We start from the raw sequence: 26,643 nt of genomic DNA on the forward strand, positions 1-26,643 counted from the left end.
TTCGCTGGAAATAAACCAGAGCACAGAACGCAAAACTTAAATTGACCAAAATCTTGAGAGACATAGAGCACAACACTATTTATTTTCAAACCCGTGTGCATTACATTCTTAATTCCCTTATCGCTAATAACTGCATGTTTTGTTTTGAGTTTTTATATTTATGTATATGATATAATTCGATTTTATAAAATATAAATTGTATGTACATTAATAGTACAACTATCCAAACGTTATAATACCTCCGCTAGTTGACACGAAATAGTTGCTAAGTAACGGGTAACGGCCCAATTAAATTATTCATTTAGGTACAACTATCGCAATCACTATGAATCACAAACTAAATCACAATTATGGACCTAGGGATAGACATTAAAGATTTTGGATCTTTTAGGACTATTAGGACACACTGGGTATGAGATCATGACGTTATCATGTGACACACATGACATTACAATAGATGTATTAACTTATCAGTAATCAGCTAATCAGTGATCATTGATTAAATGCAAAGTGGATATTTGGCAACTGTTCCCAGGACTCGGGAACTGCTTGGCAGTAGGCGTGGCAAAAGCTAATAACATTTTCTACTACCTTATTAAAGTAGACCTTACGAGTGTTAAATTCACTTTAAGTAATATAGGTAGGTAATTATCGTTTTATCTACAAAACTACAATACTAAAGGTCGTTTGGTAAAATAGAATGCGCTCTAGAATTACTTTATTATCCACAGAATTAAGAACATACAGAATGCTCATTCAGACATTATTACATGCAGTACATTGTGTAAAAAAACAGAGAAGAAGCGTCGAGCACGTATCACTTCACACCCGTGGAAGCATGCTCACAAACTTTTCCTCATTTTATGGTAAAAGTTTAGAATAATAGAGGTGTTGGATATTTAATTAAACTCGATGCTTATCGCAACATACGAGTAAGTATATTGATATGATTAAGATTATTTTACAATTGTTGTGTAATGTAAATTAACATTTAAAGAATACGCGAAATTAATCACGACGTTACGTCGCGTACGTTCGAATAGTATTCCTTTCTCGTAATTAATTGGCTAATTAGTTGTCACTTGTCACTGCACTAGTGGCGCCGCGGTCCGTTCGGCCTGTGTCGGTCGCCTTCGGCTGTTGTCGTCATATTGGCGCCAACAAGGGGTAAAATAATTACTGTAAACTGCTAAATGATTGAATTGACTAAACGCCTGTTCGAGAAACACTACTAAAGTGGATGGTTTTTAATGCTTCAATAGAAGTCGTGTACGCGGATTCTGTATGTTTTTAATTCTATGTTATTATCATAGTGCATGGACGTTTTAATGGCTTGTAGGTACGTACTTAGTATATTGTTCAGTCCGAAAGCGGCAGTCGACATGGGTGCGCCGTCCTTGCCTGCACTTCCACCGGTTTCTCGCCACTTTCCTCAATGGAGTCGCACGGCCATATTGACTATTACGAACGGCGCCGACGACGAGATGCCCGAGGTGGACTATTCATCAATAAGTATTTATTATTATCTATAGATATTATTACTTTGTCTACAATAATAAACGTGGCTTAAGGCTTTCGTGTGGGTGTTTAGAAGAGTTGAAGTATTGGTAGAAAATATTGACAATATTTTTATATTGTGAATAATATTGATTGTGTGACTAAAGTCCACCAATCCAAGCTGGGCCAGCGTGGTGGACTACGGCCTAAACCCTTCACATTGTGGGAGGAGACCCGTGCCTTGTAGCTGGCGGGTAATGGGTTAATACGATGATGATGATGACTAAAACCCCACTCTGATCTACTCACTGACCTAGGACGAATAAATGCTTAATAAATGAGAATGCTTTGGCAAACAAACGGATGTTTGTTGAAGCACTCCCACGTTAGGCATTACTTGCTCAGTTTCGCCAGTCAGAGGCCAGAACCACAGCACGCCAACCAACTCGATGACCGTACCTGACAACCGCGTCCTTCAACCACAAGTCCTCCGAAAGCACGAAAAGCAAGAGTGGAGGGGAAAAACCCTCACGCTCTCTGCCCTCCAACGCCGATGGTGATCGCAGCGCTCCGGATCGCCAGACCCATACCTGTAGGACTAGCACGGGCAGGAGACAAAAAATATATCCCCCGATTATATCCCCTGACAGGGGATACAATTAACGTGTCCACAGGAATATGGCCGTTTATTATTACACGTGTATTAAACGTAAGCTTATAGAAAAGTCCTATTATAGTATAAAGGACTACGTAAACGATAAAAAAGCTTGGGTGTAAATTATTGCTCTAACCAGGTTGCTCTTCTAATAATTTTAAATGACATTGTGAGATGGTGATAACAAAAAAAAAAAACGCCCGGCTAAGTTTGTTGTGGGCTTCTTCTTAGACCAGGACGCGTTTGGAACCCTCGTAGCTTTAGTTTTAAGTTTACGAATGTGGTTATCGCCATCATCTCACTACCGTGTGGTTCTTATGTACGCATCAAAAGTGCCACCTGTGGGCCTACTTGAATAAAGATATTTTTGACTTTGACTTTGACTTTGATCATTGTATTAGTTATTTAATCACAATTCTAAGTTTTAATGTCAAATAAATACAATTAAAATTAAATGAAACTAATTAACATGTCAGAAAATTGAGGTCACAGACACATGCATAATTAAGCAGGAACCACAGATATTTCATGATAACCATAGCAGTAGTGACCCCAGAACTGGCACCACTTCTGACTTAATCGTAGTCCAGCGTACCTTAATGCCTGTTTTCACCTACGCATCGCCTAAACCGAATGCCTAATGATTTAGACTACGTCCTTAGAAAACAAATGTTTCACCAATTCTTAGGTGATAACTATTAGTGTAATCTCCTTAGATTAGACGATACTTATTTAGGCATTGCCTTATATTATGTTACCATTAAGTTGAGATCGATTCCTGAGAGGGTTGACTTCTAACGAACCAACATTCGAGATTCAGTAAAGCCCGAATTTAGGTACATATTGTGTTTGAGGTGGAACTTGCATTCGAGTGGTTGTATATTCGAGAATTTTTGTACTACAAAAAGTTATCCCTTGATTGCAATTTCACCTAACGGTAAGTGCCGATGCAGCCAAAGATAGTAGCAGGCTAAACTGTTATGGGTATGGCAGCTATGTAGTATATTGTGTTTTATTTAATTTATTGATAACTACTCTTTATTCGAACGAATTTCTATCGTTCACATACAAACAAAAATAAAGAACAACAGTAAAAAACAGCTATAAGCAAAATAATAGTTTTGAATGCAACATGAAAGCTTCAAATCATTGAATTTGGAGGATACTTTTTATATCAGCATACCTTTCGTGAAAATAGGTTACGCATTATTCAAGTGACCACTCACGGTAAGTTTATTTTCTTAATATAATTAAGTAACGAAACCAGGGTTACCAGGGCCTTGGTGAAAGGTTTAAGTCAGCCAAGGCCTAAGACAATGTTGTGAACATCTGTTATTTATTATTTAGTACGTAACTACCTTCTAGACACGTTTGGTAGTACACCAGGAAAATGTTTATGATACTTCCGAATAGGAACTTGTTATTATGTTAAGCTGTTCAATGGTAATACTAATTGGTAGTATACCTTGCTACTTAACAAGGCTTCGTCCTTTGTTGCAACCTGAACGTTTCTTTTGCGTCCTGAGATCTATAGAGTCGAAGGCAGGTAAAGTAAAACCTTGCCATTGAAATATTATGCAACGCACTTTTATTGCATAACATACTTTATCTAACTCAAAGTCAAAGTCAAAAATATCTTTATTCAAGTAGGCCCACAGGTGGCACTTTTGATGCGTACATAAGAATTACACGGTAGTGAGATGATGGCGACAACCACATTCGTAAACTTAAAACTAAAGCTACGAGAGTTCCAAACGCGCCTTGTCTAAGAAGAAGCCCACAACAAACTTAGCCGGGTGTTTTTTTTTGTTATCACCATCTCACAATGTCATTTAAAATTATTAGAAGGGCAACCTGGTTAGAGCAATAATTCACACCCAACCTTTTTATCGATTACGTAGTCCTTTATACTGTAATAGGACTTTTCTTTAAGCTTACGTTTAATACAAACTTTGAACTTTTTAAGAGACATCTCCAAGATGTCAATGATGTCTATTGAACTTGATACAGGCTTCGGGTCAACTTAGAATTTACAATTGCTTTTCTTTTGAGGCTCTGCAGGTCGAGTGGAGGGCTTCACCTCTGGCTCGAAGAGTTCAAATTCAAAAATTCTTTATTTATGTAGGCCTGTCACGGGCGCTTATGAAACGTTCGTACATATATATATGTTTACAGGATGGTGATTACTACGTTCGCCAAATTAAACCTAAAGCTACGTGGGTTCCAAGCGCGCCCTGTAGGGCTAGCACAGACTGGAAACAAAAATTATATCCCCTGATTATATCCCCTTTCAAGGGCTATAATTAGCATTTCCACCCGCTAAAGCACGGCAACATGGGATAGGAGAAGTTTATCCCTGTTTATTTTTACACGCATAAGTATTATTATTGACGGCCGACTGGCGCAGTGGGCAGCACCCTGCTTTCTGAGTCCAAGGCCGTGGGTTCGATTCCCACATCTGGAAAATGTTTGTGTGATTAACATAAATGTTTTTCAGTGTCTGGGTGTTTATCTGTATATTATAAGTATTTATGTTTATATAATTAAAACAATATTCATCAGTCATCTTAGTACCCATAACACAAGCTACGCTTACTTTGGGGCTAGGTGGCGATGTGTGTATTGTCGTAGTATATTTATTTATTATTTTATTATTTACACGTGAGCACCAGTACTCTGAGAGTTGATAAAGCTGTGGGAGAAGATACATTTTTATCCTTTCCCCGTGGAGGTAATTGTCTTCCGCCCATGCTAGCCATGCTGGTCTAAGAAGAGCCCAAAACAAACTAAGCTGGCTATTTTTTTTGTTATCACCATGTGATGCTAGAAGAAGATAAATATGAGATAAGAAATAAATAAAGATAGCACAGGATTTGTCTGTCTGTCGCTACAGAAAGGTTAATTGCATTATGTCAGTTTGTAGTAAACAATTAAATGAAAGGTACGCCACGTAAATTGACAAAACATATAAACTCCATTTAGTAAACAACAGTTCCTAAAATATCGTAGCCATTAACGAAATAACACTGTAAATAGGAACTGCAATTAAAACAACAGAAGCCTGTTGTTTCATTCCGATTGAGATCTTATCGTTTTCGTTCTATGTATAGTCATGTGTCATTTGTACAGATCCATTTTATTAACTGACTAGCTGTTGAACGCGGACGAATCCGCGTTCAATTTAGTCTTTGAATATCCGGTAGTTAGTTTCTTGGAATAAAAAATATAGAACGTTTCCAGTGGCGTGCATTTCATACATGCACCAAAACATTGCCTACCCTTAAATTGAAATATATTTTTTCCATTTTATGCAATTTTCCTGCTGTATGCATACCCTGGTAAGAAACACAGGGCACGCCACTGAACGTTTCTAAGATTTGGCTCTTAAATTCAGCCAAGCACAGTGGGCAGCGACCCTGCTTTCTGAGTCAGAGGTCGTGGGTTCGATTCCCACAACTGAAAAATGTTTGTGTGATGAACATGAATATTTTTCAGTGTCTGGGTGTTTATCTGTATGTTATAAGTATTAATGTATATTATATTCATAAAAAAATATTCATCAGCTATCTCAGTACCCATAACACAAGCTACGCTTACTTTGGGGCTAGATGGCGATGTGATTGTATTGTCGTAGTATATTTATTTATTTATTTATAAGCACAGTTTCGATTTGAAGTCGTAGCCATTTTTTGAAAATCCCGCGGGAGTGTTTCCAGTGGTCAAAAGTCCAGAAGTTGCGTCCCAGAATGGAAGCTATTTGAAATATAAAATTGATACAGTGGTAGAGCCAAACATAGGTAGCAAAATTATGAAAAATTCATTTGGTAGTTTCGCATTTTTAATATTATGTGGATTTAGGTAAAATATAAAAATAAAAAATAAAAAGGCCTTTTAATTCTTGCTTACATACTGATAACATCAACAACACAAAATAAACAGAAAAAATTAAAAAAACCTTTGATTTTAATTTTTATTGGCATGCAGCTTTTTAAAACTTCTTTTAAGCTCCAGTATTTGTTCCAGCCGCCTTTAATTCTTCGGTCTACTTCTAAATCGTTACTCTGACTTTTAAAAGATATTTGCTTTCCTAGGTAGATATAGCTGTCAACTTATTGTATAGGTTCACTTCCAAGGTAAATAGGGGACTCAAAAGAATTTGTCATGATTTTGGTTTTGCTGAGATTAAGTTCCAACCCAACGTCTCTACTTGCTAGTTGTAATGATTGTAGCATTAGATTGAGCTCTTAGGTAAAATATGCAGACTCATATCATTTCGACTCATATCATTTCGAAGCCATTTTTTAGTTTCCTGAGGGGCTTACTATCATTAGCTTAAGCAGTATTATTTCAACATGACGATAAAGATTAAGTGTAAACCTGAAACAAAACGTCAACAATATGACAATAATACATGTATAAATGATGTGTAGTAAACTTATTCCACAGATTATTAAACCATAGTATAATAATAATCTGTGGACACAGGAAGGGGTCTTTAAAAGTTCTTTTTTTCATCAAATTTATTCGATAGGTAGTTTCAAGTACCACTACAAGTTAGCCCCTGACTCCAATCACACCTGTTGGTAAGTAATGATCAGTTGCAGTTATAAACCCCTTATCGGTTTCCACGCGACATCGCACCCGATCGCTAAATCGCTAAGCTGTACGTCCTGTCGGTATTGGTAACTAGCCACTGCCGAAGCCTCCCATCAGACAATTTCGTAAGTAAGTATTAAAAGCAAAAACAATATTAAAAAAAGAAATTAACTTCATAAATAAATTATTCCTCGCTCTCGAGTCTGCTACCAGATAGACAGGTGATGTAAATGCAAGGATACTGACAAAGGTATCCGGCTTGTAGGACCAGACTTTAAATTCAAAGGATTCGCCGTGCGCATAGTTAAATTGAAAGTCTGGGTGCAAAAATTTGAATAGCCATTATGTTAAAATTATTTGTAAAGCACATCATGCTGCGGATTTGACGTCACAAATGATTATTTCATTACTATGTTGCATTCGTTAATGGATTAATACATATACCAATAAGTCTGGGATTTAATTAAATAAATAATTATACTGCGACAATACACACATCGTCATCTAGCCCCAAAGCAAGCGTAGCTTGTGTCCACTTTCATCTCTTACCAGATAGGAAAATGAACGTTAAATTGGAAAATGTTGATATTGGCAAAGAACAACTGCCGAGTTTTCTGCAGGCTTTATTTCTATAGTCTGCCTTCCTAATCGGTGGTAGAGTCATACTCGTACCAAAACGACAGATTTGACGTTTCAAAAATGCTTGTAGAGTGAACCTACCACTTAAACTGTCAAAAATTACTACAGTTTATAACAAAGAAGACTTGTAATGTTTTTACTTTTGTTTACGTATTTGTGATATTTTAAAGTATTAGTTTATTATTGTTTTAATATTTACTAAATTATGTATTATTTTATTGGTATTTAAATAGTAGTATGTAGTTATACGCATGTATTTTTTTTAATTATTCACAACCTGCAGTCTGTTTTACTCATGTTCTTGTTTTTCTATTCATCTCTCGTTTCTTTAACCAAACAAGAGATCAAAAATTACCACAGCTTATATCAAAGACTTGTAATGTTTTTACTTTTGTTTATGTATTTATGATATTTTAAAGTATTACTTTATTATTGTTTTAATATTTACTATATTATGTATTATCTTATTTGTATAATCTAATTAAAGTATTAGTATCTATGTAGTTATTGGCATGGATTTTTTTTAAATTATACAACCGGCAGTCTGTTTTACTCATGTTTTTGCCTGGCCGAGATCGCTACTAAGCTATAAGTCTACCTTTTGTATTCTGCTTCTGTCTTTGTTTTTCTATCCTTCTCTCTTTCCTATAACGTTAAGTTTGCAAATAAAGAGTATGCATAAATAAATAAATAACCTAATTGATAAATGAATTATGAATTTTTGAATCCCTGATCCACGCGGCATCAATGCTGTTGGCACGCCGCCACTGAGTTAGATACAATCCCGTGAGTCAGCGATACGCGCGGACGGTGCGCGGCGCAGATCGATAGCATAGCACGCCCGCCCCTCATAGCTCCCGTCACCTGCCGCGACTAGCAGCTCGCACGCGAAACTCTTCAAAAATGAAGTAATCCCAATCAAATATACCACCCACTCGCTGTCGGGTAAGAAACGAGTGCTTTCCTCAGTCAATTCCCCACCAACATTAGTTCAAGGTCAAGGTGGACCTCCAGGAATCCATCATTACTATCAGACTACCTCAAAACACTGCAAGCAGTATCGTGTTTATTTGTGTGGATTTTATTTTTAATTATTACGCGTAGTGGGCAAGGTCGTCGTTTATTTTGCCGTGCACAAATGTCGGATCTTTTCCATTGCAAGCGCGCGCGTGCTCCGAGGTAGAACGGAACAAAGGTCCGATCAGTCGAAGAGCCTCTGTGACAGAGCAGCTATGGCCTCGAAGGTCCTAGTACCAAGTGCACCCTTCGCTAAATTACAGGTGAGTATTTTGCATCTCTCAGTGTAATTAGTTAATGCAATAACTTCGTTATCATTAACAAAGATTCATGTAATGCATGTTTTGTCCATAATTTCGGAGTGAATTTTCTTATCCATGATCTTGTATGATTTGTTTGCTAAATTGTATTCTGATAGCGATGTTTTTTGTTATGTTAAATGTGTCTTTGTTTTTTTTTTCTAAATATATATAAGTTCAATATCCTTATAAAGCGTGAAAATTTGCATATTTAGCACTCAAACGAATGTTATTGCATCTGTAGTAATGTAAATAAATAGCAAATTTGATAACAGAACTCCCGCACAAAGAACGTTTGAGCGGTCAATGACTTTATGGGAAATCTATAGTTGCACTGGGTTTCCCATTGTTTTTATTAGATACGTGGTATGAAAACAAAGAGTTTGCAAACTGTATTTTATTAATTCCAAGTGCAGTATAACTGAAAAGTAAAATACATAACTGTAGGTATAACTGTAGGTTTGTATAGGGGTGCTGAAATGAATGCATTGACTGGAGTGCTGTAGGTTTCAGGCATCCACTTCAGTAACAAAGAACAAAGACTAAAGACTGAAAGTGAGTCAGATAGCGATGCAATTAGCTTAGCTAACAGTTTAATTCAAGTTGACTAGGAAATGCATGCCAGAAGGTATATCTTTACATTTTGTTCTGTTTGATTTTACGCGGGTTCTTATGGAATCGTATTTCCAAATTGCTTTCATTGTAAAATAAAACTGACTAACTGATATCTAAATGTTGAATTACTTGGATGCACTTTAGCTTTTATCTATTAAAATTTGGATATAGTTACTTTTGTGTGATTTTTTAAATTGTGAGTTGCAATAACTGGAAGTTCAAACTTAGGTTCAAATGATTTGCACGTATATTCACTGTGATTGACACGTTTATGATATCTAGATGTTGTTAAACTAGACCATTTTGTTAACTTAATAGGTACATAAAAATGTTATCTTTTTGCAAAATTTAGTTGATATCGTTTCAGCGGTGGAGCCTAACTTCCATAGGTACACTTCATTATTTCATTTTCATTACTTTTTAGTGTAAATTATGTTTTAAATGTGAGCTAAAATTTATGGAAGCAAACAAAGTAAAATGTGATTTTCTTTATGTAGCTAGCTAGCCACGTGTGTTTTTATTATTTTCTTAAAAATATAAAATAATCTTTACTTTAAAAATCGAACGAAAAGATTGTTTACATTTATAACACAGGCAAGAAAAAATTGACTTTACTGATATTTTTATTACGTGTGTATGTCTTATTTATTTGTTGGTTACCTATTTTCGCCTCTACATCGATCTCTATTTAAGTCTTTTTAGCTCGGGTACATTAAACCGTTCCACGGTGTTTTGAAAAAACCGAATCGAATGCGGACAAAATCGGTCCTTCAGAACTTCCTATTGGTAAAAAAGAAATAAACACACACACAGAGAGACTTTCGCATTTATTATTGATATGGAAGCATGGATGACCTAAGTATTCAATATATCTCTCTTTTGTCTGGTGGGAGGCTTCGGCGGTGGCTAGTTACAACCCTACCTACACAGATGTACCGCTAAGCGACTTAGCGTTGCGGTACGATAACGCACACCTATCAGGTGAACCCGTTACCATCTTAGACCGCAACTGCACTTACAAGTAGGATGAAATGAGATGCAATAAGGGTAAACTTGTTGAGGAATCCTATGGGAACTAATTCTATGCCAAAAAGTCTATTGAATGCAATTTGAAAAACAAAAGTTGAAACGACGGAGAGTTTTTATTCCAGGAAAGCTTATAGAAAAGTCCTATAATAGTATTAAGGACTACGTTAACGATAAAAATGCTTGGGTGTAAATTATTGCTCAAACCAGGTTGCTTATTTAATAGTTTGAAATGACAATGTAAGATGGTGATAACAAAAAACAACCGGCTTAGTTTCTTGTGGCCTTCTTCTTAGACCAGTGCGTTTGGAACCCTCGTAGCTTTAGTTTTAAGTTGACTAATTTAGTTATCGCCATCAACTAACTTCTGTCATATTTTACATGTAATGTACGCATCAAAAGTGCAATCTTTATCTATGTGCCTTTTTGAATAAAGAAATATTTGATATTCCCTCGGGATTTGTAAATTTTGTAAACATTAGTAACAACCGAGAAAGAAGCGGGCAACAGCAGTAAAAAAAATACTTGTTACAAACTAAGTAAAATGTGCAGGCATCGAGGTTTCGTTTCGAAATCGTTTTTTCGTCATCCATTCCGCAAACTAGGAAGTAAAGTTATATTTACGATTACATTCATTAAAGAGTGTGCAATTTCAGGTGAAGAAATCACCGCCCGAGTCGAGTGGCGCAGCGGGTTTCATCATCGGCGGCGACGCGGTGGCCAGGGTCGCTCACCTGGAGCACAGCGTGAGGTTCCTGCAAGAGCAACACCGGCTGATGCTGAGCGGCCTCCATGCCGAGATAGAGGCTCTGCGAGAGAGAAATAGAGGTACATACTTCTTCCTCGTCAAATCTCGAAAAATGCTTGACACAGGCGTGATAGCCTTGTTAGGGCTTCGGCTACACTTTCGAGGGACCGAGTTCGAATCCCAGCAAGCCACTCTAACTTTTGTAGCGTTTCATTTTTTTGTGCGTCACTCAGGCATGCATATTTCTTAACGATATTCCCTTCACCGTTAAAGCAAGCGATATTTAATTGCTTATACGCACATAACATTGAAAAGTTACAGTGCATGCTGATATTTCAATAATTATTCATTGTAAAGACAACATCTCCTGAGGATGCTCCGGTTTCGAAATGTGCGTAGCAATGCAATGCAATGTACCCTACATTGCATGATTGCCGACGATCTATTTGGTGTGGAGTATAAGGATTGAAGAAATTATAAATTACACCATACAGATTCTCTTGCTTTTCACGGAGTATAGCAAATTAAGTTTATTTTCATAATACCTATGTTAAGATTCCTGCAGGATGTGTAAATCTATACGATAAAACTAAAGTGCTGTACAATAATTTGTTCCCAGACTTACAATTTCAACTAATTTTCAACAAAGAGGCAACTGTGAAGACAGCGCCCCCTGTGGCGGATGAAACAGTCGAAAGCAATGAGGTAAGACCCGAAACACTTACCTTGATTCTGTAAAACTGCGCGAAGTATGCATACCTATAGTATGACTATATAGAGGGAAGATTTTTGGATTTTTAGAAACGTGTTTTGAAACTCAATTTCACGAAAATGCGTCATGATATAATGAGACATAAAACACATGAATGTATACGACAGAGTCTGCAAGACAGTGAGATAACGTATAAAGTAATAAACATTATATTTTTCCTAATACTCCTCCTTAATCCGAATGAATGAATGATTTATTTATTTCTTCACATTACTTATATAAGTACAATACAATGTTGCTTAAGGGCTACCTGTTACACAGTTATAATGTGGGGACTGATGCTTGAACTTGGTAAAACCTAAGTCTCAGTCTCTGAGGTTGGTTTTCAGAAGTTTACCTTTTGCCGCGTATGAATTGAATTCAGTATTTTTTTCTTGTTCTATACCAAACATGCTCTGAATCTACTGCACCGATTTAACAAGTTTTTTTAAGCAATAAATAATTGATTAATCACAAAGTAACATAGGCTGTGATTTGTTTGAAAATAAAATATAGGTACCCAAGAAAGTTACAATAATGTAACCCAATATTTTAAATAGCGTAGTCGGGTCTCCTTGCACCATGAGAAGGGGTTAAGGCCGTAGGCCAGCGTGGCGATCACGCTGGCCCGGTGCGGATTGGTGTACTCCACACACCTTTGAGAACATTATGTAGAACTCTCAGGCATGCTAGTTTCCTCGCGATGTTTTCCTTCACCGTTGAAGCTAGTTATATTTTAATTACTTAAAAAGCACATAATTTTGAAAAGTTGCGTGCTGGGATTCGAAATCGGCCTCCCCAAAAGTGAAGTCGAGCTCCTACCCACTGGGCTATCACAAACATAATATGTGCAAATAGTCTGACGAAATACATAGAAGAAACATCCTATATGGAGTGGCAACAGCGCGGTGCGGCGACGGTATCAATTCAATCAATTGCGGTCGATTATTGCAACGGAAATAAAAATATTCGAATAATTACCTAACTAATTTCTTTAGCTGCTTCCAAATGCTGAAATAAATGTTCCTATTTTTTATGACTGGCGTAAGTATTAACTATTTTGAATATTTATTTGTTATTGTGCATCGGATAGATCAAAGATGCTGTTGATATTCGACGATAAAAAAGGTCACAGTTTATAAAACATGAAATCACACTTCCTTTTTCGTCCCAAACTTTGCGATTAAATAACTTTGTCAAAACAATACTTTATTTCAACAACTTATCTATAGTCTTACTGTGCTGCCTTATAACTAAAAACGTTACCTTAAAACAGTATTAACCGTTGATGGAAATGAATCATAACAAATGCAAGCGATGCTACTAATCGTACAAGATTTAGAAACCTCGTCCACAAACGTTTCACTAATGTTGTTTACTACTTCGCCTTGACAAATTGCTTTACGTAACACTATTAAAGTAGGTATCACTTAAAGATACAACTAATAGTTTTCTAATACTTGCCAGGATAAAAAAAAATATAATAAAATATCATACCGGCCCATTATCGGCCCACTATAGGGCTCGGGTCAGCTACCATGATGTTATATGTCAAGGCCGTAGTCCACCACGCTGGCCCACTGCGGATTGGCGGTAGTGTATAACTGGTATTGCATCAATATCCCAGAGTTCCACTGGTGGGCATCAGTGCTGTCCGTAGCCAACTAACATTCCACTGCTGTACACAGGCCTCGTCTCTCATAGTGTTCGTATAAAATTTGAAGTTCCCTCATCATCTATTTCGCCTGTATGAATAGATCTTAGCCCGATGGAAATAGGACCACATGGGAAGTATACAGTTTCACATAAAAAAAAAAATCAGTTCTGAGGTAGGTAACAAACACAAAAAAATACAACCGAGTTGACCTCCTCTTTTATTGTAAGTCGGTTCAAAACTTCTCTCATTTTTATGTTTAACACTAGTTTGATAATACTATAGTATGGTAGTAGTATTGGTTACTGCTAGTAATGTTAACGTGGTATGTTACTCTGTCTGTTCACAATGGGTCACTCAACACAATAGACAAGTTACATAAGTACCAACATAGAATTAAGAACTTTGACGGCTGAGTGGCGCAGTGGGCAGCGACCCTGCTTTCCGAGTCCAAGGCCGTAGGTTCGATTCCCACAACTGGAGAGTGTTTGTGTGATGAACATGAATGTTTTTCAGTGTCTGGGTGTTTATCTGTATATTATAAATATTTATTCATAAAAAAATATTCATCAACTATCTCAGTACCCATAACACAAGCTACGCTTACTTTGGGGCTAGATGGCGATGTGTGTATTGTCGTAGTATATTTATTTATTTATTATTTATTAACTTACAGGATCCGTGTACACGACTAATATTGAAGTACACTACTAAAATGGAGTGGTATTTGAATACCATTCCACTTTAGATGTGTTTCTCGAACAGGCGGTTATTCGCTTCATTTCATTTAGCAGTTGAGTTTTTTTTATTCCTCTACAAGTTAGCCCTTGACTGCAGTCTCATCTGGTGGTAAGTGATGATGCAGTCAAAGATAGTAGCAGGCTAACCTGTTAGATATTTTGGTAGTTATACCTCTAATCGTTTTCTACGCGACATCGCCCCGGAACACTAAATTGCTAAGCGGCACGTCTTTGTCGGTTTTTCATTATTGTAGGTACCATTAATGTTCAAAACCATACCATATAATGGGGAGAATCGTAAATATTTGTAAGCTACAAACATTCTGCAGCACGGCTAGCATGGGCAGGAGACAATTATGTCCCCTGGGAAATGATAAAAATGTATCTTCTCCCACAGCTTTATCAACACTCTGGCGCACAAGTGTAAATAATATCCAAATAATATACAGTGTGTAAATAAACGGATGTAAACTTCTCCTATTCTACGTTCCCGTACTTTAGCAGGTGGACACGTTCATTATATCCATTGACAGGCGATATAATCGGGGGATATCATTTTCAATATTTTCCCGTACTCTTTCACCTGTGGCATTCCGTGTGTTTTCTAGGACAAATTACGTGTAGAAGTTGGTCGCTTGGAGAAGGAGGCAGGCGCGGCGCGAGGCGAGGCGCGGGCGGCGGAAGCGCGGGCCCTACAGCTTCAAAGACTCGTAGATGCGCAAGCAGAGTAAGGAATCCTTACCCACATATAGCCATTATTCCACCGGCTCAATCATAAATAAATAATAAATAAATATAGTTCGACAATACACACATCGCCATCTGGCCCCCAAAGCAAGTGTAGCTTGTTATGGGTACTAAGATGACTGATGAACATTTTCATGAATAATTTACTTAAGTATTTATAATATACAGATGGGTGTTTATCTGTATATTATAAGTATTTAAGTTATTACACTGAAAAAATCATTTGCCAGTTTTGGGAATCGAACCCACGGCCTTGGACTCAGAAAGATGGTTCGCTGCACGCGGGACCAGTACAACCTCGAGAGGATTATATGGACCATTTTCAGGCATGCAGGTTCACGATATTTTCCTTTATGGTTCGAGCAAGTGTAATTTAAGCACATACCTCCATGCCAGTAAGTTAGAGGTGCGATGACTTGTTACCCACTACGCTACATCCTATCCATCCATCCATCCTAACCTAACCATCTACAAACCGAGCAACACTCCGCGGGGCATGCACGATCTAACCTACAAATTCCGCCTCTGCGTAGGTGCTGATCCTCATGTACCTTCTTCTTCCTTCCCTGGGCTTGTCTCCGTACTTGGCCGGGTGACCAATGTCCCTGTAATTACACCAGCAACGGCGCCCGCGACAGAATTGAGCATGGCGGTAGTACTTCCCGGACGAGCTGTCGCATGAGCTCTGCTGCTACTAATGGCTCAGTGCCGCTGTGCAGGAAGCTGCGCGAGCTGGAGCTGCGCTCGGGCGGCAGCGAGGCGGGCGGCAGCGGCGACGACGGCAGCGCGGAGAGCCGCGCCGAGCTGCGGTTGCGGCTGGCCGAGGCGGAGCGGCTGGTGCGGCGCCTGCGCGCGGACGCCGAGCGGCAGCGGCGAGAGGTACTCGGGGGCGCGGGCGTCACCAACCTACTGTTCGACGGCGCGGCCGCACGACACGCGCACGTACGTGCCCCCCGGCCCCCGCTCCTGACCCCTTCTGTACACGCCGCCTGCGCGCCGATCCTGTGTATTACTTGGCACCAAATTTAGCTAGCCACTGTGGAAAATTGTCATCATATCACACCCATTGTTTTACACTAACTGTTGTCCGCGTTCGTAACGCTTTTTTACAATTCCCGTGCGAACCTTTGGTTTTCCACGGGATACAAATAACCTCTCTCCTTTCAACTAACTTCTTTGCCAAAAATAAAGTTGATCGGTTGCTGATTTAAGGCGTGAAGGAAGGACAAACAAACCAGTACACTTGCGCATACATATAATATACGTAAGGATTACGTGATTGATTATCTACCGATTGAGTTGAAATGAACTCAGTTAAAGAGCTAGCTAAATTTGGTCTCAATTGAGATACAGAATCTGCCTGCTGGCCGTGCTGATGAACACGTGTACATCATAACATCTAACTTGACTCTCAGGGCACACAGTTTTTGAAGTCACTTAGTTGAAGGTCTTTCTTGTTATTGGCGTAAAAAATATTCAACCTGAGACATTTCTGAGGCTTTAAAACACTTACAAATATAATACGCATAACGCGGTCATAGTTATGAAGTATTTTTTCACGCTCTGCCATTTAAAATGCGCTGTTAGAAGTAGAAGTATTAAAACTAACTCATATAATGTCAATGTACCCACTGTACTTTCTTTAAGAAACGCTAAAAATTTGTAATTTCTGTCTTCAACTACAAAAGCCACAATACATTGAAAAGATATCATAACAAAATATTAGGTCCACGTCAGTTTGAGTATATAATGGACTTTTATTCACGGACCTTCACCTAAATAGAACCTTCAGAAATTTGTATTTTTACGTTGTAAGTTGCTATTTTTAAGAACGTTTGGCATAACTAACGTTAAATACATTATTATCGAGTCAAAAATGTTAACGTATGACATTGTTCAAAGCTAGCTCGGCGTATATAAAAGAGGTCAGCGAAGCAACTCTATAATTAATAGAGCTGTGCGCAGTACGCTTGCATCTCGATGCAGTTTACCATCCCCAATATACGAAATAAAATATTCAATACAACTTAATATTTATCACATTACAAACACAATAACTGAGATAATTTCACTCATAAATTACAAAAACATAAGTATTAACAAAATGTCTTGCTAAAGACAAATATAGCGTATCTGTGCGCAGTCTCCAAAGAAGCCGCAGTATACTGCCGGCGCGGACGGACTATCGATTCGCCTGAAGAGATCAGAACGCTAACGCAAGAATTGAACGCTCGCAATCGCAGATTCGGTTTGAGTATCGAAACATTGTAACGTCAAACCAAAATTGACTTAATCTCTATAGTTTTTGAGTTGCATTATCCGTAATCCTGATTACGATCTGTAGAAACGCGGGCAAATTTAAGCTTTATTACGAGGCATAAACTTTATTTTAAGTACTCTGATGTTCCTGAGTATCGATACTCGAAACCGACCTTCGATTAGGAACGTACAAATCTTTTATAAAGGATGGTTGAGAAAATTGTCTCAAGACGTCGCGCGTTGTCGCGTCGTGTGCGGGTTGCCTAAATTTTCATTTTTTTTTCTTACTCTGTTCCGTTTCCGCGCCGTCGTACTTGCTTCCTAGCTTTAGTATTTTACACACGCACGATTTTACTGTATTCCGTCTATATTGATCACTTGTTAAATCATAATATAGCAATTACCTTGTTAGTTAATAAAATAGACATTGCAAGGTAGTAAATTAAAATCCCCGTAACGTAGTAATCCTTTGTTTAAATGAATTGACTAAAGTTGCCTCAATTATAACTAGAATAGAAGTAGCTATTCATATATTTTTCGTACTGTCTCATTCGCTCATTGGCACGCTGCTATATTGTGCGAAAGAGATAGCACGACATCGGCCACCTTTTATTCTATTCTTTACTGGCACGAGTTATAGTAATATTCTATATATCCACCTATTTATTAGATTAAGTTACGAAAGAGCTGTAAATTTTTAAAACTAACTCGTGAATTAACTAATAATGTTGAAATATTACATTTACATTGAATAGTTTTGATGGAATTTAAAATTGGTCCCTTTAAAGCAAGTAATACTTAATTCCTCTAAACGTACATAACTATGAAATGTTAGAGGTGCGAGCCAGGGATATCTTGACCACTATCATCGACCCCTGGCACGCCCGCCACCTGACAAGAGGGCCTGTCCCAGAGATATTCTTCTCCACAATTAATACGACAACGAAGACAAAGAAGAAAATTAAGAAATAGTCATCTTTATCTACACTGGAAATCTCCGCCGGAAAAATCCAATGACCGTGCCGTACTTACGGCACGCGGCCAGCAACCTGCCGTAGAAGGCCTCTGGCCTTTAACGGATTTCCCCGCGTCTCTACCAGACGCGTGTGAATAACTGTGAGAGCTGTGGTCTTGTAGGAGGGAGGTCACGGCTTCGATCCACGGCAGAACTATAACTTCTCAATTTTCTCTGGTCTCGTCTTGTCACGCAACTAGTTACCGATAACTATTCCGATTACTAACAGGTTAGTCCGCTGCCATAACGTACTGCGAGTTGAGATTGTATTCAAGGGCTAACTTGTACTGAAATTAAAAAAAAAAGATTAATGTATGACCGCTGCAATACTAAATATTAGCGAAACAGTTACAGTGCATGAAGAACTCCCTGCACGCGTCACTGCGCGCTAGCGGCCTGGACAGCTTTGGCTACCAGAATCACTATCACTTCCCGCCCGTGCACAACTCTGACTTCTGGCGCGAACCACTAAGAGAGTAAGTGTCTGCTTATTCGTTAATTCCAATATTTATTTACTAGCTATTATTAAACAAGTTTCCAGTTGTCAAGTATAGCACTACACCAGGCTGTATGCTCAACGGTCTTCGCCTGCCTTGAAGGAATAAAAACCAACAACGAACACTACGCTTAGTCAAATTTAGGATGATATTGGCTGTACGATTATATACCATTGCATTTCTGTATCTGAGATGGGTGGGGACTGGAAAGGGGTAACTAAAAAAATAAAATTGGAATCATATTTTGACAGCTCATAGTAGGGATGAGGTACCTACTGTATAGTCCTTCATAAACCTATCCGATTATCAATTTATATGTTCATAGGATTTCATATCGATGCAATGCTGTATGACCTAAATGAAATGCAATGCTTTTTACAGGGAGCATTTTGAAAAGGCTAACTAGGCTACTTATCGACCTGCCAAATTAGTTTAATTTAGAGATATTTTATGTACCACAAAATTAGCACAATTATGTACCCATGTAGTAGGTACCTTAAGACTTTCCCACTCGTATTGCAAATAGGGAAGGACCTATTAAAATTATTCCATCAGTTTGAACATTGAGATGATTGACACACACACAGAGTGTGGTTAATCTAATAAGACCTTTGGATTTATGCCGGACATTGATTGAAAGGCAGTTTTTCATTACCATTTTAATGTGTGGACGGTCAGTGTTGCTAACCTTTTCTTATCCACATCAGCTTGGAAATGATGCTGATTTTCAATTGAACTGATCCTTTGCTATATATTAACAAAATATTTGTTTACCCACAGAGAATACAGTATGGGATCACGAAATCGAAACAACAGAAGACCTCTCACACTGCCAGAGCTCACAGCCGTCGGGCAGCCACTTCGCGCCACCGTGTATGCTAATCGTAAGCATTTATTTACAATACAAAGATACTGTATATTTATAAATAATATAGAAGCGGTGATAGCGCAGTGGGTAGGAGCTCGACTTCACTTTCGGGAGACCGAGTTCGAATCCCAGCAAGCACCTCGAACTTTTCTTTCAGTTATGTGCGTTTTAAGTAATTAAAATATCACTTGCTTCGACGGTGAAGAGAAACATCGTGAGGAAACCTGCATGCCTGAGAGTTCTACATATTTTTTGTAAAGGGGTCCATCAATCTGCACTGGGCCAGCGTGGTAAACTGCGGCCTTTACCCCTTCTCATTGTGGGAGGAGATCCGTGCCCTGCAGTGGGCCGATAAGATAATAATGATATAAAACTTCTCATGCAAAAGATGACTCCATAATTAAAAGTGATATCTGCTAAGCTTTACGAAACGATTTATTTCACTTAGTGTTATTAGTTTAGGTATTACATTTAAAGGCCACCTCTCATAGGATTGGATGGATTAAACTATTGTAGTTATTCTGAAGTGCTGTCCTAAATCTCTCTCTCAAGATCTCCGTCAGATCTACTTCAAATCAAGTTTATAATTTTTTTAATAATATCAATTATTTTAGCTCATACACGGGTACGGGGCTATGACAAAAACAAAAAGAGTCAATCTACAAACGGAGAAACCACTAACGGAAAAAGTCCAGAAGAACCATCAGGTAAAACTTTTAAATAAGTAGTTTAAATCAGTTTAGAGTTTAACTGTTTGGCACTGAACACTGTTTTAGTTTTTCTCTATTCAAACACGATAACATAAAGTGGAAAATTCTTTGTTTAAAGTTATATAACGTTATGCCGATTTTTACATCAGAATTGTTCTAAATATTATAGAGCAAGAGCCCACGACGGCCAGACCTTCGTTATTTAATAAAGGTCCCCAAGTAACACATATAAAATTTAACTTTTATACTGTTTAAGTTTAGGGGTGTCTGGCAGGGGGTAGCAACTGTCATATGTGTCCGGAAATAGATGACGAAGTTTCTAAAGACCCTAGTAAAATTAAAAAAAATTGAGCTTTATACTTTAAAGAATTTAAGGTACTATTTTATACACCTTTGCTACCTGTTACCTGCCCAAGTAACCACAACCCAAACTATCTTTTTTTTATATTAATAGCGGGCAAACGATCAAGTGGGTCACCCGACATCTGCAGCACCAGAGGAGCCACCGATGCGTTGCCGGCTTAAGGAATTTGTTTATCCGCCCCTGGAATAACCCTAGATTGTATTTTTGAGGAAACACATCAGATGGGAGATTGTTCAGTGGGAGTATAGAAATGATCTGGTATTTCGAACAGTAGAAGTTCTCTGGTATCTATTCCCTGGTCGTTGTTACATTTAAAAAAGTACACACGCAAAAGAACTTTCAGCTTTTATTAAATAACGAAGGTCTGGCCCTTCTGGGCTCTGAGGCTATGAGTAATTATTAACTCTGTTGTTATAGTAGTTCGATAGTCGAATTTGTTACTAGAGCGAATACAAAAGTATTTACTATAGCTCTTGTACTTAAAGATAAGGCACAGTTATGTTTAACTGGTGCAGAGTTCTTGTCCGTTAATGTTTACCTTGGAAGCGGACTTATTTCGGTCGTTGTACACTTTGGGTGCAGTCGTACTACTGAGCTCATAATTTATGATGCCGGAGTTCAGAACTTGTTGGTACTACACCGACGAGACTTCGTACTCCGAATGTTAAACATTTTTTTTATATTTAACCCAATTCAGAACTTATGTTAGTCTGCACAAAACTTTTTATTTTTATTTTGATGCTTTGATTTGCGTTTTTTGACAAGCTTTTTTTAGGAAAGGGAGAGAAAAAACGGTTTCTTTTGTTATTTTTTGTTGAATTTCAGAAGATCCGCGATTTATACCGATATGCACCGATAAGGATAGTTTATCAAAACCAGTTACCGCTGGAAAATCGAACGAGAGTCCATTTTCCACTTATCCAGAGTTGAAAATAGTGGTTACTAAAATTATACCCCACGGAAACGGTGAGGAAAATGTGATTATTATCATAACAAACGTTAAAGTAACTAAAATAACAAATTAACAAATAATTCGGCTTTTGGTTGGTAACAGATAGAGATCTGATTAAGATTAGGCATGGATCGAAAAAATCTTATTAAAATACTTAGAATATAAATAAACTAACATTATGATATATATACTTAACAATAATCGTTAAATTTATTGCACGCAATTTTTAGTACTGCCACTTTTATAAGTTAAATCGACAATACCGCAGGAAGCTGAAATCTAACGGTCACTAAAAATGTTGTAACAGAGAGATACAAACCTTATTTCTGTATACCTATTTAGATTTGAAATACAACAACCATTGTGTAGTGATTGGTTAAAATAATATCGCTTAAAATTACTTCTGCTCAGCTAGAAAACGAATGCTGAATTTATAGAAGTGGCAGCGCTTTATCTATGCAGTTTTATTGTGCTTTTTGCATTCACATATTATTTAGTCGTCGGTTCGTTTTTTTATTAGAGATTATATAGGTAATTGCGATTATATAACGTTTAACTTACCTATTAGTAGAACTTTTTGTAACAGATTTCGTGTGCAAAGTACTGCCGTTATTCTCATTGCTTTGTTTCGGCCTGAAGGGCATGGCTGTCGGTGTAATTTCAGACACATAACTCCTAACTCCTACGCCTCCGTTTAATGCACTGAGGGCGGCACTTTGAAGGACGTCAGACATGTTCCTTGTATGTGCTACGAAGTGTTGCTCTGTATATAGATGATTATTTTCCAGTTACCACTAGATGGGCTATATGCTGTCAATAATTACTATGAGAGTCGGCGCGACTTTTATATTATTTATCGCTTCACGTCAGACATCACCACCATTCTTGACGAAGACTGACGGAGATCATTTGCCGTACGGTCGCTTGCGTGACACGGGTTGAAACTTCAAGCGTACTACTACAGGTTTTCAAATTCAAATTCAAAATTTTTGCATAAAACATTGTAGGTACATGTTTAGTCATAATATATGACATGCAAATCTTAATTTAAACAAATTATATAATAACTAAAAAAACACAAAGTCAAAATAATCAAAATATGTCGGCTGAATATAATAAAAATGTCATTAATTTTATATTATGGAATAATAAATTTATAATCATGCAAGTCAATTAAAAAATAACATATAAATTAAATTAGTACCTAAATATATATTTTTTTTCTCAATGCTATAGATGTCAATCTATAGCATTTATTTATTCTTTAAAATAATTTTTTTATAAATATAACCTAAAATAAACTATTTAAAACTAAATAAAATCTAAAACGTCTTTGAAACCACCGAAGCGAGGCACAGTTCCTAAGATGCTGGCAGCATTGCCCCTTTGGATGGCCAAACTAATTCGGTGGCCAAGGTAACTGCCCGCTCTAGGATCACCGGTCAATTATTACCTAAACAAATTACCTTTATTTTATTATCCAAGGACTCTCTTACCGAGTAATAGCATTTAACAACCAACCAGTCACGTAATCTTGCCTTGAATTTCAAAAATGGCAGCTCCTTAATAGCTATAGGCATGTTGTATTTGAAAATCATATTATAATAAAAACTTTTAAATGGATTGAAATAGTCTGTCGGATATACACCAACCTATTTATGTTTCTTTGCAGTAAGTTCGCCCGGAGGTGACGCGAAGTCACGGGCGCGACGCTCGCAGCGCAAGCACAGCGACCACACATAACTACCGCAGCGGATTACGAAACTCTCACAAATATAGCCTTATATTATTTACCTAGACCAGTGACAAATACAACTCGTACCTAACTCACCACAGATTACTTTGTAACAAGTCAGCACATCACTGACGTCAGTAGTGTTGCTAGAGGCAAATTTTAAATTGTCGTGTTCGGCGAAATTGACACGTTTGTATTGAAACTCAAGACTTGTGATTGCCGTAGCTATACCATGAATATATAAGCTAAATCATGTTTTAAAAAACAACACTGTTTATTATTAAAAAAAAGCAACTTATAAATTTCCATAACCTTTAACTTATAATTGTAACAAGTTTACACTCGATGCGTGTTCGTATTTTTTTTAAATATAAAATCATTTTGTACTAGTAACACTAGCGCAGCACTGCGCAGACGCACCAATTGTGAAATATTTACAAGTTTTATAGTTAATTTTGAAAAACCGCCAACCCAAAAAAATCCAACAAATTCAAAAATTCTAAATTGATACGTCTGCCTTGTACCCAAACAGTTTATCTTTAGAATTCAGTGTTACGATTTTGCTTTTTCTAGTGCCCTATTAATTAATACTTATGTTAAGTTTTACATATGATTATAAAACGTTTTTTTTAAATGATTCTTGTACCTGTTACGAAAAACAATTTCCATTTTTTAATGACAGTCAAGTTACTGAACTTATTGTATCTTCGGAAAGTGACGTAATCGACATTTTACCGGATAAACGGTTTTTGATCAGATGTACCAGTTCTCGATCGGAAAACAATTGTCAGTACAATTTTTGCATTTTTTTAAATTGCCTCAAGTCTTAGTATCAAGTAGCACTAATGATATATTCGTGTTAAATTGTAATGGAATAAAATGTGATTTAGTTGTAGGATTCAAATGTTACCTCAACAAAATAATATTGTTCGTGCATTTTAGCGACAAATAATAATTATGTACCTAATTCAATTATTATACTTATGCATTTATAAATAAATGTAATGTCAAAATCATCGTGTATTTATAGATTTTCTTACACAATTCAATTACAGTAGATAATATATTACACCAATACAATGAAATAGTAAGTGCCTAGATCATGACATACCAACAGCACTTGGACGATCGTAAACTATATTACAACGGAGCTGTAGTGACGTCATCAAAACTTATCGTATTTACATAAGAATTGAATTATTGAATAAAGATATTTATCAATTTAATCAATTTAGGTTTATCGTACGCTAAATCAACCAAATAAAAGCAACAAATTCTTAATCGTCAAAATAAATTCAGAAGAATAGTCTACTGGAGCAAGTGGAATATAAAAAATTATTTATTTTGCCGGTGCGGTTTTTGTCTACTATCTTCTGTTCTCGTAGAAATAATTAGACAGCTCTTTAAATTCCAAATTGATGATAATAAATATTATAAAATATTCATATTATTTAAAAGCAATAATGTTTATTCACGGTTTAATGACAGATCCTCGAGTATAAGTTTCTAAACAAAATCATTTTTTAGAGTTGACGTAAATCTGTCAACTTGAAAACTTCGTGAAACATATTGGACAGATTCTCAGCAGTAATGCATTTGCTTGAATACTTACATTCACTATAAATTGGCATAAAGAGAAAGTACAATGTAAATAGAATAGCACTGCTCTAAGACCCGTCAAGGATGTTTAGAGATAACATATATACAGTCGAATTGATCTATATAAGATCTTAAACGCTATAAGAGCTATATAACCGTTTAATCGATAAAACATCACTATAGCGATTATATAGGTCTATTAATGACGTTTTAATATTTCTTACTCTAGCTTCGTACCAAATGGGACGGCTCACCTGTAGGGCCTGTTGTAAAAACTCCATTAGTGATTCGAATATTTTATAAAATAATAAGAATTATACCTAATCGGTAATTATTAATTGAATAATTACTTGATTTAGAATAATAAATTACGATTGTTACAAATAAATGCAATTGATTAAAAGTAAAACAAATAATAAAATGTGCTCAAGTATACTTTACTAAATGAGCGTTAGTTATGTTTGATTCCAAAACGTTTAATTATCACGTTGTCTGCCATTAAGTTTGATTACCGTTCATACTGAAGTCAGGCAATAGTACAAACCTAAGCAGTATTATTTGTTATATATACCACAGACTAAACAGCAAATTTAATCCAAAAAAACCGCCTGTGTATTCTAGGTTTTATGTATCTTTTTTTATTGTTGCTATTTGCTATTCAGTCATGTCGGCAGACGATCGTCGCGAAAAATAACAATACATTCCTTTTTCTTTATTATTATCATTTTAGTCGTAGTTGTTGTTACACTCCATTTTGGTTTGCATCTCTTATTATATTAACAATCTTTTAATGACCTACTAGTGAAAATATCGTTTTGAAAATGCTTAAAAATAATAAAGCTTATACTAATAAACAATATATAGCAATATAATTTGTTTGCATATTAAGACAAGTTAAAAAAATAGACTAAGTTTAGTTTAATATCAGCATGTATGTTACCGGCACCGTCGTCAGTATGGACGGTACGTTAGGCAATCTACATTTGTGAGAGCGTTTGTAAACCTTACGCTAAAATTATTGTAGCCTTATCCAATATTATCTAATTATGAAAATATATTATGAATAATTATTGATATAATAATATATTTATTGCGAATAGATTTACTTGTTTTATTGAATAGAAAATTCTAAAGGCTCCTTCATCCGCACGAGAAATTCCTGTCTCTCGGATTTCCCGATTCACCGTGCAGGTATGACGGTCTAGAACACTTCTATTCCTACCTAACTGGATAATTCTTTTGAAATTATTTCAGTTTCTTCCGCTGTCAACCAATCACTGAAGGACAGTGAAGTAGATATATTTTTCATTTATCAAATAAAACAATCACATCAAAATGGTTAGTATAAAAGTATCGAAAAAACCGCAGAGATTTATCCTCGGTGCCTATCTGCAACGAATACCATAGGTGTTCAAAATACCAGCTGTGGGAAAAACATACTGCTACATTGTAGAGCAATAGGAACTAAGTAAGCTTGTAAATTTTAATCTTTAATAGATAAGTACGTCCAATAGCAGAAATTGGCGACTCTGCCCAGTTACCGGACACAGCGTTGCTTCCGCAACCGGGATAACCACCACACATATTTTATGCTCGGACAGGGTAAAAAAAAGGAAAATTTTGTGGAAATCTTCTTTTAACGATACCGATTCCTGACAGT

At 36.8% G+C, this 26,643-nt stretch overlaps 1 protein-coding gene across 5 annotated transcripts; it reads left to right on the forward strand.

Moving 5' to 3' along the window:
- The first annotated feature begins 8,185 nt into the window (after window positions 1-8,185).
- Window positions 8,186-26,430, forward strand: LOC120628839. 5 transcript variants are annotated; one of them, XM_039897467.1, is made up of 11 exons: window positions 8,186-8,332; window positions 8,550-8,667; window positions 11,001-11,172; window positions 11,712-11,797; window positions 14,846-14,964; window positions 15,704-15,926; window positions 18,607-18,734; window positions 19,536-19,639; window positions 20,238-20,330; window positions 21,523-21,663; window positions 23,322-26,430. In XM_039897467.1, the coding sequence occupies exons 2-11, from the start codon at window positions 8,620-8,622 to the stop codon at window positions 23,390-23,392; spliced, it is 1,185 nt and encodes a 394-aa protein (XP_039753401.1). In that variant the 5' UTR covers window positions 8,186-8,332; window positions 8,550-8,619; the 3' UTR covers window positions 23,393-26,430. The 5 variants fall into 5 exon arrangements, with proteins under 5 accessions (XP_039753401.1, XP_039753400.1, XP_039753402.1 ...); XM_039897466.1 differs by having other exon boundaries at window positions 8,186-8,667; XM_039897468.1 differs by having other exon boundaries at window positions 8,186-8,667; window positions 21,526-21,663.
- Window positions 26,431-26,643: the final 213 nt, after the last annotated feature.

Source organism: Pararge aegeria, chromosome 13, assembly GCF_905163445.1.
Source record: "Pararge aegeria chromosome 13, ilParAegt1.1, whole genome shotgun sequence".
NCBI lineage: Eukaryota > Metazoa > Arthropoda > Insecta > Lepidoptera > Nymphalidae > Pararge > Pararge aegeria.